Source organism: Notolepis coatsorum (genome assembly GCF_963971535.1).
Source record: "Notolepis coatsorum genome assembly, chromosome: 11".
NCBI classification, from domain to species: Eukaryota; Metazoa; Chordata; class Actinopteri; order Aulopiformes; family Paralepididae; genus Notolepis; species Notolepis coatsorum.
Genome location: NC_140175.1, coordinates 21752315 through 21765482, shown reverse-complemented (window position 1 = coordinate 21765482; position 13168 = coordinate 21752315). Strand labels below are relative to the sequence as shown.

At 46.8% G+C, this 13168-nt stretch overlaps 1 protein-coding gene across 1 annotated transcript in view; it reads left to right on the top strand.

Annotated features, from left to right (window-relative positions):
* Window positions 1-13168, top strand: part of LOC311237009 (uncharacterized protein) — a 62973-nt gene that overhangs the window by 24245 nt on the left and 25560 nt on the right. Inside the window, exons 5-6 of the mRNA XM_084324816.1 lie at window positions 4299-4488; window positions 10393-10756. Coding sequence (XP_084180942.1) covers window positions 4299-4488; window positions 10393-10756 — 554 coding nt within the window. The remainder of the gene's footprint in view (window positions 1-4298; window positions 4489-10392; window positions 10757-13168) is intronic.

Genomic DNA, 13168 nt, shown 5'->3' with positions numbered 1-13168 from the left:
GTGTCCAACAAAGCTCTTTGTGCACAATCTGTCTATTCGCTATTATCTTGGACCCAGAAGACAGATGTATACGTAATAAACATTTTAAAGATATGAGTATCATTGTGTTATTATCAGTATTAAATACAAGTTATCACGCGCTTTACAACTTGAGCCTCACATTCACCCGCTCACCTCACACACCGACGGCAAAGGCTGCCATGCAAGACGGCGCTAAAGTTTAAACGTCCCGCTCAAGGACACTCGGACGTGAAGTCGACTCCGTAGGAGCCGGAATCGAACCTGGGAACCATCAGGTTACCGGGCGACCGCTCTACCTCCTGAGCCACCGCTGCCCTCAGTGTCGGTACCAGCACTGTAGATGTGAATACCCAGCCCTGCTGTAACACTTGCCTGAGAGACCGGAGCCTGAGCCTCGCTTGGCACCGCTGTCTATCCATCTGTCAGTCTGCTGCAGTGCCACTAGGGGGCAGTACCTACCAACGCAGCTATGGATAATAATAGCATGATATAAATAAACTCTTGAAGTGGTGGAGAATGCATATAAACTGAGCTCATAAACAAGTACAAGTACTGTATAAACTTGGTGACAAACATCACTCATTTTCACAATCACACACACACACACACACACACACACACACACACACACACACACACACACACACACGCACACACACACACACACACACACACACACACACACACACACACAGTACACACACACAGTACACACACACAGTACACACACACACACACCAGTGCCAGGACACATCTCGACACACACAAGGCTAAATCAAGCATGATATTGTAGAGAAGCATCCAAGGATCCTCGGGAACAATAGCACATTTATTCATATTCATAATTTGCGAGGGGAATGGATTGGCAGGCGGTGCGGTACACAGTGAATAACATCCTTTAATAGTGCCCACATTATTTTCAATTCCAGGTCTGGGGAGAGAGGGTTCCTGTAGCGTGGAATTAGATTGTCCCCCCTGTAATATCTTGGATTATGGTGCTCTGTGAGTGGAGCCAGGCGTTGGACCGTAGCATGAGATAGGAACGGGGGAATTCTTCAGTGACACACATGCACGAGCGCACGCACACACATGTGCGCGCACACACACACACACACATACACGCGCGCACACACACAGTCACTGAGTAACATTGTTGTGTAGTGAAGTCGCTCTCATGCCTGTCTATCTATTTATCTATCTCTCTCTCTCTAACTCTTCTCTCTCTTTTCTCTGTCTGCCTGTCTCACTCTCCTCTCGATTTTCTATATCTGCCTGTCTCTCTCACTCTCCTCTCTCTTTTCTCTGTCTGCCCGTCTCTCTCTCACTCTCCTCTCTCTTTTCTCTATCTGCCCGTCTCTCTCTCACTCTCCTCTCTCTTTTCTCTATCTGCCTGTCTCTCTCACTCTCTCTCTTTTCTCTACCTGCCTGTCTCTCTCTCCCTCTCCTCTCTCTTTTCTCTATCTGCCCGTCTCTCTCTCACTCTCCTCTCTTTTCTATATCTGCCTGTCTCTCTCTCACTCTCTCTCTTTTCTCTACCTGCCTGTCTCTCTCTCACTCTCCTCTCTCTTTTTTCTATCTGCCTGTCTCTCACTCTCCTCTCTCTCTTTTCTATATCTGCCTGTCTCTCACTCTCCTCTCTCTTTTTTCTCTGTCTGCCTGTCTCTCTCTCTCTCCTCTCTCTTTTCTATATCTGTCTCTCTCTCACTCTCTTTTCTCTACCTGCCTGTCTCTCTCTCACTCTCCTCTCTCTCTTTTCTATATCTGCCCGTCTCTCTCACTCTCCTCTCTCTTTTCTCTATCTGCCTGTCTCTCACTCTCCTCTCTCTCTTTTCTCTATCTGCCTGTCTCTCACTCTCCTCTCTCTCTTTTCTCTATCTGCCTGTCTCTCTCTCTCTCCTCTCTCTCTTTTCTATATCTGCCTCTCTCTCTCTCTCCTCTCTCTCTTTTCTATATCTGCCTCTCTCTCTCACTCTCTCCTCTCTTTTCTCTGTCTGCCTGTCTCTCTCTCATCTCTCTTTTCTCTATATGCCTGTCTCTCTCTCTCATCTCTCTTTTCTCTGTCTGTCTCTCTCTCTCTCACTCTCCTCTCTCTCTTCTCTGTCTGCCTGTCTCTCTCTCATCTCTCTTTTCTCTATCTGTCTCTCTCTCTCTCATCTCTCTTTTCTCTGTCTGTCTGTCTCTCTCTCACTCTCCTCTCTCTTTTCTCTGTCTGCCCGTCTCTCTCTCACTCTCTCTCTTTTCTCTATCTGTCTGTCTCTCACTCTCCTCTCTCTCTTTTCTCTATCTGCCTGTCTCTCACTCTCCTCTCTCTCTTTTCTCTATCTGTCTCTCTCTCACTCTCCTCTCTCTTTTCTCTACCTGCCCGTCTCTCTCACTCTCCTCTCTCTCTTTTCTCTGTCTGTCTGTCTCTCTCTCGCTCACTCTCTCTTTTCTCTGTCTGTCTGTCTCTCTCTCTCCCTCTCCTCTCTTTTCTCTATCTGCCTGTCTCTCTCTCACTCTCCTCTCTCTCTTTTCTCTATCTGCCTGTCTCACTCTCCTCTCTCTTTTCTCTATCTGCCTGTCTCTCTCTCACTCTCCTCTCTCTTTTCTCTATCTGCCTGTCTCTCTCACTCTCATCTCTCTTTTCTCTGTCTGCCTGTCTCTCTCACTCTCCTCTCTCTCTTTTCTCTATCTGCCTGTCTCTCTCTCATCTCTCTTTTCTCTGTCTGTCTCTCTCTCTTCTCTGTCTGCCCGTCTCTCACTCACTCTCTCTCTTTTCTCTATCTGCCCGTCTCTCTCTCACTCTCCTCTCTCTCTTTTCTCTGTCTGCCCGTCTCTCTCACTCTCCTCTCTTTTCTCTGTCTGTCTGTCTCTCTCTCACTCTCCTCTCTTTTCTCTGTCTGCCTGTCTCTCTCTCACTCTCCTCTCTCTCTTTTCTCTATCTGCCTGTCTCTCTCTCACTCTCCTCTCTTTTCTCTGTCTGTCTGTCTCTCTCTCTCACTCTCTCTTTTCTCTGTCTGCCTGTCTCTCTCTCACTCTCCTCTCTCTCTTTTCTCTATCTGCCTGTCTCTCTCTCACTCTCCTCTCTCTTTTCTCTATCTGCCTGTCTCTCTCTCACTCTCCTCTCTCTCTTTTCTCTATCTGCCTGTCTCTCTCTCACTCTCCTCTCTCTTTTCTATATCTGCCTGTCTCTCTCTCACTCTCCTCTCTCTTTTCTATATCTGCCTCTCTCTCTCACTCTCCTCTCTCTCTTTTCTCTATCTGTCTGTCTCTCTCCCTCTCCTCTCTTTTCTCTATCTGCCTGTCTCTCTCTCACTCTCCTCTCTCTCTTTTCTATATCTGCCTGTCTCTCTCTCACTCTCCTCTCTCTCTTTTCTCTATCTGCCTGTCTCACTCTCTCTCTCTCTTTTCTCTATCTGCCTGTCTCTCTCACTCTCCCCTCTCTTTTCTCTGTCTGCCTGTCTCTCTCTCTCACTCTCCTCTATCTTTTCTCTATCTGCCTGTCTCTCTCACTCTCCCCTCTCTTTTCTCTGTCTGCCTGTCTCTCTCTCTCTCACTCTCTCTCTCTCTTTTCTCTATCTGCCTGTCTCTCTCACTCTCCCCTCTCTTTTCTCTGTCTGCCTGTCTCTCTCTCTCTCACTCCCCTCTCTCTTTTCTCTATCTGCCTGTCTCTCTCTCACTCTCCTCTCTTTTCTCTATCTGACCATCTCACACTCATAGATTATTTAATGGATATGACATACTTTTTCTTTGCACACTAGGCAAGGAAAACATGTCACTCACACAGACGCACCCACACACACGCACACAGTCTCTAAGTAACAGTGTTATGTAGTAAAGTTGCTCTCATGCTTTTTCTGTCTGTATCTCTTTCTCACTCTCCTCTCTCTTTTCTCTGTCTGCCCGTCTCTCTCTTTTTCTCACAGTCATAGATTATTTAATGGATATTACATCAATTGTTTTGCACACTAGAGGCAAGGAAAGCGTGTCACTCACACAGACAGACACACACACACACACACACACACACACACACACGCACGCACGCACGCACACTCCATCTCCCACTGTATATACCCACCGATTTTCCCTATCTCAAACCCCACCCTCTTTTCTCCCTCCAATCACGACCGCCGCTTCCCTCGGGACAAACGGTCGTGATCGGGGGGAGGATCGAGACAAGAGAGCGGGGGGGGGGGTTGATTTTCCCGGTGACGCGGACAACACAGGCCCGATTCTGATCCCCCAGCTTTCCTGTCCCTCTCTCCCCCCTCCCCCCCCCCGCCGCTATTCCTCAGGTGCAGCTACTGAAGGACCAGATGGCAGCGGAGACCGCGGCCCGCATGGAGGCGCAGGCCCGCGTGCATCAGCTGCTCCTGCAGAACCGGGACCTGCTGCAGCACCTGGCCCAGCTGGTGACGCAGCTGAAGGAGCTGGAGACGCGCCCGCCGCCCACTGGAGAGGAGGAGCCTAACGGACACACGCAGAGTAAGGGGGCGGGCCCAGAGATGACCCGCTAGCGATTCATCAAACGTTTATGTTGTGTTGTGTGGAGATGTTAACGTAGCCGGTGTGTTCCGTGGGAGGTTATACCATCCCATGGCGGGACTACAACAGGCTTAGCTATGATTGAGAATATAATTCATATGACTTACCAGCAACTAGTTACACACACACAGTCCTCATATCCCTCCTAGTTACACATACACACACACACAGTCCCCATATCTCTCCTAGTTACACACAGTCCTCATATCCCTCCTAGTTACACATACACACAGTCCTTATATCCCTCCTAGTTACACACACACAGTCCTTATATCCCTCCTAGTTACACATACACACAGTCCTCATATCCCTCCTAGTTACACATACACACAGTCCTCATATCCCTCCTAGTTACACATACACACAGTCCTCATATCCCTCCTAGTTACACATACACACTGTCCTCATATCCCTCCTAGTTACACATACACACAGACACAGTCCTCATATCCCTCCTAGTTACACATACACACAGTCCTCATATCCCTCCTAGTTACACATACACACAGTCCTCATATCCCTCCTAGTTACACATACACACAGTCCTCATATCCCTCCTAGTTACACACACACACACAGTCCTCATATCCCTCCTAGTTACACACAGTCCTCATATCCCTCCTAGTTACACACACACACAGTCCTCATATCCCTCCTAGTTACACATACACACACTCCTCATATCCCTCCTAGTTACACACACACACACAGTCCTCATATCACTCCTAGTTACACAGAGTCCTCATATCCCTCCTAGTTACACACCGTCCTCATATCTCTCCTAGTTACACATACACACAGTCCTCATATCCCTCCTAGTTACACATACACACCGTCCTCATATCGCTCCTAGTTACACACAGTCCTCATATCCCTCCTAGTTACACACAGTCCTCATATCCCTCCTAGTTACACACAGTCCTCATATCCCTCCTAGTTACACACAGTCCTCATATCCCTCCTAGTTACACACAGTCCTCATATCCCTCCTAGTTACACACACTCATCATATCCCTCCTAGTTACACACCGTCCTCATATCGCTCCTAGTTACACACAGTCCTCATATCCCTCCTAGTTACACACACTCCTCATATCCCTCCTAGTTACACATACACACAGTCCTCATATCCCTCCTAGTTACACATACACACACTCCTCATATCCCTCCTAGTTACACATACACACACTCCTCATATCCCTCCTAGTTACGCACACACACACTCATCATATCCCTCCTAGTTACACACCGTCCTCATATCCCTCCTAGTTACACACAGTCCTCATATCCCTCCTAGTTACACACACAGTCCTCATATCCCTCCTAGTTACACACACAGTCCTCATATCCCTCCTAGTTACACACAGTCCTCATATCCCTCCTAGTTATACACATAGTCCTCATATCCCTCCTAGTTACACATACAGTCCTCATATCCCTCCTAGTTACACACACAGTCCTCATATCCCTCCTAGTTACACACAGTCCTCATATCCCTCCTAGTTACACACACAGTCCTCATATCCCTCCTAGTTACACACACAGTCCTCATATCCCTCCTAGTTACACACAGTCCTCATATCCCTCCTAGTTACACACACAGTCCTCATATCCCTCCTAGTTATACACATAGTCCTCATATCCCTCCTAGTTACACACACAGTCCTCATATCCCTCCTAGTTACACACAGTCCTCATATCCCTCCTAGTTACACACACAGTCCTCATATCCCTCCTAGTTACACACACAGTCCTCATATCCCTCCTAGTTACACACACAGTCCTCATATCCCTCCTAGTTACACACACACACACAGTCCTCATATCCCTCCTAGTTACACACACAGTCCTCATATCCCTCCTAGTTACACACACAGTCCTCATATCCCTCCTAGTTATACACGTGCATTTCATCAGAGAGGTCGGAGCGCAGGGTTGCTCGCAGTGCAGCGCCCCTTAGGGCAGTTTTGGGGTTCAGTGTCTTGCTCAAGGACACTTAGGCAGGATTGTGGGCACCGTAGATGTAATACCAGCCGCCCTTCAGTCACCAGCTCACAACTGGAATACCCTCCTCATCCTGTCAGTGGCGGGGATCGAACCAGAGACTTTTCGGTTACTGGCTGGCATCTTTACCTCTAGGCCATCCTGCCTCCCTAGAGAGAGAGAGAGAGTATACATTAGAGAGAAGAGAGAGAGAGTATACATTAGAGAGAAAGAGAGAGAGACTACATTACCCCCTACAGCTCTTCAAGTCTGCACACTGAAGACGATATAATAATAATAAAAATAAAACTGCTCCACAGCAGTGATGTAGACACAACATACACATCAAATTGGCATAGTTATAGACGGGCATAAAATGTGCAGAGAATTATTAATATCAAAACCTCCCAGAATTTCTTTTATAGATTTCTGTCATTCAAATCTATGACAAATGTTAAGATTTATATCAAATAAATAAAAAGATTGTAATAGATTTCTGTCATTAGAATCCATAAAAAAGACTGTAATAGATGTCTTATTGATTATGATAGATATGGAGAGAGAGAGAGAGAGAGAGAGAGAGAGAGAGAGAGAGAGAGAGAGAGAGAGAGAGAGAGAGAGAGAGAGGGAGAGAGGGAGAGAGAGGGAGAGAGAAAGATGGATACCCCTTCTATTGTAGTGGGTTTAAATAGATACTGCAATCATTCCCTCTTGGCGTGAGCTTAAGTGTGTGGCTGCAGGAGGGATGAGGAGAAACATCAAGGACACAGAGAGCAGAGTGTGTCCTCTTCACCTGCTCCATGAGAGATATATATATATAGACCTCTTTGGTGAGATCAAACCGCTTTTCACATAACGCAAAAGTAGTGTAACGAGTTACCTTCCCTAGGGAGTCATGTGTAAAGTAATATTTGTTACTTTTGAGAGAAGTAACAAGTAATGTGTAGTATATTCATAGGCGTAGATTTAGTGTGGGGGGGGGGGGGCATGTCCCCCTCAAAAAATATAGCTAATATGAAAGACAGCCCCCTCCCCAAAAGAGGTAAAAACAAATAAGGGGGTCAAAATATTTATTATCCTTCTTACCTGTAACTATATATTAACCAACCGTTTCAGAGCCTTACTGCATTATATTCCATTATATTTGTGTCAGCGGGTACCTGAATGTTGTCAACCTTTACATAAATAAAGACATTTCCACCATGAATTGATACAGAAAAGGCACAAATTGGTGCATAAAAGTAAAGAATGCAGGAAATGAAGTGTATGACGCTCAAGGTTTCCAGGGGGGAGGGGACCCCGCTTGTTGTGACCCCCCCCCCCCCAGTGTTGAAACCAAACCTACGCCGTTGTATAGACGTCTTCGGTGCAGAACTAACTGTTTTACATGTACAGTAACGCAAAAGTAATGTAACGAGTAGTGTAATGAATTACCTTCCCTGGGGAGTGATGTGTAAAGTAATATTTGTTACTTTTGAGAGAAGTAACAAGTGGGGGCGGCTAGGTGGCGCAGTGGGCAAGGCGCTCGCCACCAACGCAGGAGATGCTGGGTTCGAGCCCACCTCTCGGCGTTGCTACCAGCTTGGCTGGTCGTTCATACTAATACATTGGCAGTGTTAGGGGGTGGGAAGCTGGTGGGTGGGGATCGGACGTTGTGGACAGCGACTCCCACAGGTCGGTTGGTGCGCCTGCGCAGCAGAATCAGGAAGCGACGGGGGTGGCGTCCCTCCCACGCAGACCCTCGCCGCTGAGAGATTGCGCTGTATAGGTGAAAAGATGCAACTGCTGCTTCCTCGAGTACCGGAGGGGACACGTGATGCAAGGCTTTGTCCACATTGCAGCCGGCTTGTGGGAGGCATGGTCTAACAACGTTCGAGACAGGGGAGGGGAGAATTGGACAATACGAAAAAATTGGGGAAGGGAGAAAAATAGAAAAATGGGGAGAAAAAGTAGATAAAAAAAAAAGAGAGAAGTAACAAGTAATGGACTTTTTTTGTGACGACCCCAACACTGGCTATAACACAGTGTACAACGGTGAGCAATCTGTTAACCCTTTCACTGCACGGCGACCGTCGGTTGTGTGATAGTAAAGGAGGGTTAACCTTCTGTCGTGTGGCAGTGAAAGGGTTAACCGGCGGCTGTCGTGTGGCAGTGAAAGGGTTAACCTTCTGTGTATTGTCGCCGTGAAAGGGTTAACCGTTTGGTAGTGCGGCGGCGGTGAAAGGGTTAAAAACTCACGGACTTTGTGTTCAGTGAGAGTCGTGATTCCCAAGCTCAGATAACAACATTGCTCATGGAAAATGTTGGGTCCACACACACACATACAGTACACACATATATTCACACACGCACACACACACACACACATACACACATGTATTCACACATGCACACACACACACACACGTATTATATTCCAAAGGGATCTGTCGGGGGAGGGTTGTAATTGCAACAGCTCGTGGAGCAGCTCAGTTCTGCCAAAAGGATAATGTAAAACAACCAAGAGCTGGCTAGAGGTATCTAGTGTGTGTGTGTGTGTGTGTGTGTGTGTGTGTGTGTGTGTGTGTGTGTGTGTGTGTGTGCATACATGTGTACATACGTGGGTGCATACGTGTGTGTGTGTGTGAGAGATTGACTGAGAAAAAAAATAACTTACAGTAAGCAAAACCATGTATGATTATGACTCACTCACTCACTCACTCACTCACTCACTCACTCACTCACTCACTCACTCACTCACTCACTCACTCACTCACTCACTCACTCACTCACTCACTCACTCACTCTGCCCCTAGTGGCGGCTCACGGGCATGGCACTGTGTGTAAAACCAGTTCAATCCGTTCCAGAATGCTTTGTGACATCTGTGACAATGGTCCTCATTCTCGAACGGACATACGTAAAAGTTGCCAAGGAATTCCTTCGTAACTCGATTTACGTACTTATTCGGCATTCTCGAACGGCTTTGTGTTGTAAATTCGTTGTAGGATTTATGTAGGATTTAAGAACTCGAAAAGGCAGTCGTAAGTCGGACAGACCGGTGTGCGCCCTGTTTTCAACAGCTTTCTCTGGGACAAGTCATAAAATAACAGCAAGATGACTACCGTAATTTTCGGACTATAAGCTGCGCCTTTCCCCCCCATTTTTCGACCCTGCGGCTTATATAACGGTGCGGCTTATATGTGACTCGACGTGACCAAACCCAAAAATGTTAAAATTTAAATATTGCTTTTTTGACTGCATTTAAATGTTATTTATCTGTTCCCTTATTTGCTAAACTTAATACAACTTGTAAATGAGTTCATTCTTGTTATTTGTCCGACAGTATTGTGTCCCAATGCTAATTACATAATGGTAATTAAACATTAAAACACCTGCGGCGTATAGTCCAGTGCGGCTTATATATGTACACATCATTCAATTTAGCTGCTGTGTCTTATATTCAGGTGCGGCTTATAGTGCGAAAAGTACGGTATATACAATTCTAACAAAGTGTGCAGTGTGCAGATAACAGGATGCACAGTATGCAGATATTACACTATATAAAATAGACATAACTAAATGGCTATGTACAGTTTCAACAAGAAAAAACAATTACGTAATGTAATGTGCAATGAGCAATGTGCAATAATTAGCAATGGGTCAAATGCAATGTGCAATGAATTTCGCAGAGTAAATTTTACTCAAACTGAGTCCATTTGAGCCCAAGTTAGTACAATTTTACTCAGTTTGAGTAAATTTTACTCAGCGAAATTTACTGTTTGGCAGCAGCAACAGTGTTTCTCAAGTGTAGTTTAAATTGTGCAAATTGTAAATTTGAATCTAATCTAATGTAATTTGACTGTGTGTGTTATTAACCACAGACGGCCAGGTGTCTCCGTGGAGCTCCATCTCTGCGTCGACCAGGTCCCTGTCTCTCAACCTGAAGAACCGCTACAGCCAGAGTCTAGACCAGCCAGTCACCACCTCCACCCCCGCGTCCCTCCTCCAGAACGGCCCTCTCTCTGGCACCGCCCTGGTGGACTGTGCCGAGTCCTACCTCAACCTGCTCAACCTGGAGAACGGGACGACCAAGCCGCCCGCCGCCCCGCTGATGATCGGCGACGTGGATGATCCCTTCATCAGGACCAACGGGAAGGCGGAGGGCAAGGAGAGCTCCTCTGACGTGACCTGCGGCGGCGAGGTCGTCCCGCTCACGCTGCGCAACGCCAGCATCGCGGACGAAAGGTAAGACGGTCGTGATGTGATGTGATGTTCAGTACACCGGTAGTCAGGTTCTTAGGCATAATTAACAGGGTATCTGCGGGGGTATTACAAAGTCTTAAAAAGTATGTTACATTTATAATTCTCAATTTAAGGCCTTGAAAGGTATTTGCACAGATATTACATTACGGGAGATGAAATAATATGAAATATATTAAATGTTTGTGTATTCAAGTCGTTGTTTTTCGCGGGGCTACCAGGAGCTTGGTTAGTTTTTATTTCGTTTTTTTTGTGCCAGTATGGTCATGAAATTGGTATAAAATGTCGCTCTAAGTGATATTAAAAAGATATTTTTTTTTATCCACTTTTTCTCCCATTTTCTATATTTTCTCCCATCCCAATTTCGTATCATCCAATTCAACCCTCCCCTGTCACGGACGCTGTTTCTTGCCTCCCACAAGCCGGCTGCAATGTGGACTAAGTCATACATAGCACAAGTCCCCTCCGGTACTTGAGGTAACAGCAGTCGCATCTTTTCACCTGCGCAGCTCGATCTCTCAGTGGCGAGGAGTAACGCGTGGGAGGCTCACGCTGCCCCCGACACTTCCTGATTCTACTGCGCAGGCGCACCAACCGACCTGTAGGAGTCGCTGTCCACAACGCCCGATCCCCACCCATCAGTTTCCCACCCCCTAATACGGCCAATGTGTATTAGTATGAACGACCAGCTAAACTGAAAGCAATGTGGAGCGCTGGGCTCGAACAGGCGAGCCCAGCGTCTCAGCATTCGTGGCGAGCGCCTTGCCCACTATGCCACGTAGCCGCCCATATTAAAAAGATCTTAAAAAGTCTTAAATTTAACTTGTTGAAACCTGCAGATAACCTGATTAAAAGAAGAGTCTCTCTGACCACAATCCATTATGTGACCGACCATAGACAAACAGTCCCTGTGCCACACAGGGATCAACTAACATAAGTTGTATATTGTAGGTACATACAGTACTATCCAAATCAAACAATTCCAACACACACACACGCTTGTCTACTCACATGCATAGTACTTCCGCACACACACACACACACGCACATGCACACACTCTGTAAAAACCCCAAGGCCAGTTCTCCCAGCACGGCGTTGATAGTCAGACATTAGCTTTGCGAGAACGGACCGCAGGCGGTCGGCTGGACAGACAGAGGGAACCACTAGCTCACTCACATTAGTGGAGGAAAGCCTGACTCAGCAGAACCAGCCGACGGCTCGTGAAAGTGTGACTTTAATCAGGCGATTATAAAAGAAGACTCTGGAGAGAAAGACAGAGAGAGAGGATGGAGGGCTTGAAGAGAGAAAGGATGAAGGAATTAGTCCTGTCCTCAACTAAAGGAACTCTTAGTTCTTCACTAATAGTAGACCATTCAATAATAATAATGACGTAATAATGATTGAGAGTGCTGGTGGCCTGCAGTCTCTGGGGACAAACACAGTGTTTCAAGGTGACTGTATGGAGGCACAGATAGTACAGATTACTTGGCACACTTTATCTGCCTCCTCCCTCTCACTACCGGTTGACTTTGATATAATCTCTGAGTACACATGCACACGCACACACACGCACGCACGCACACGCACACACACACACACACACTGAGTACATACTGTATGCCGGTGTGGTATAATTACCTCTTAATGGACTTTTAATGTTGTTATCATCAGCACCATTTCTTAAGTGCAGCTACAGTCAAGACTCCCTGTTCTCCTCCTGTGTTGGACCTGAGCCTCACATCATCAGTAGAACCCTCTACCTGTACTGTTTCTCTCTCTCCCTCCATCTCTCTCTCTCTCTCCCTCTCTCTCTCTCTCTCTCTCTCTCTCTCTCTCTCTCTTCTCTCTCCATCTCTCTCTCTCTCTCCCTCTCTCTCTCTCTCTCTCCTCTCTCTCTCTCTCTCTCTCTATCTCTCTCTCTCTCCCCCCCTCTCCCTCTCCCTCTCTCTCTCTCTCTCTCTCTCTCTCTCTCTCTCTCTCTCTCTCTCTCTCTCTCTCTCTCTCTCTCTCTCTCTCTCTCTCTCTCATTCCATTTCCCTTGTCTTCTTTCTTTTCACTCTGTTGTCTGAGAGAACAGTCTCAAGGCACAGTGTCCTGTCTCTCTGAAGTGAGTGCACGTTAAAGCCGATTACAAGAGGGAGGCGAGGAGAGCATTGAGGAACTGTGATTGAGTATTGAATTTGTGTGTGTGTGTGTGTGTGTGTGTGTGTGGTGTGTGTGTGTGTACTGTATGTGAGGGCAGGAATCACTCTGTGTATCGATTTATGTCTCCTTGTGTGCATGTCTCAACATCGCAGGTGCTCTGGTATGTGTCTGCACTGTATGTAATGTGTGTGTGTGTGTGTTTTTGTCGCCGTGCAGTGTGCATGCTTCCCCCCCTCCCCCTCCCCCCAGCC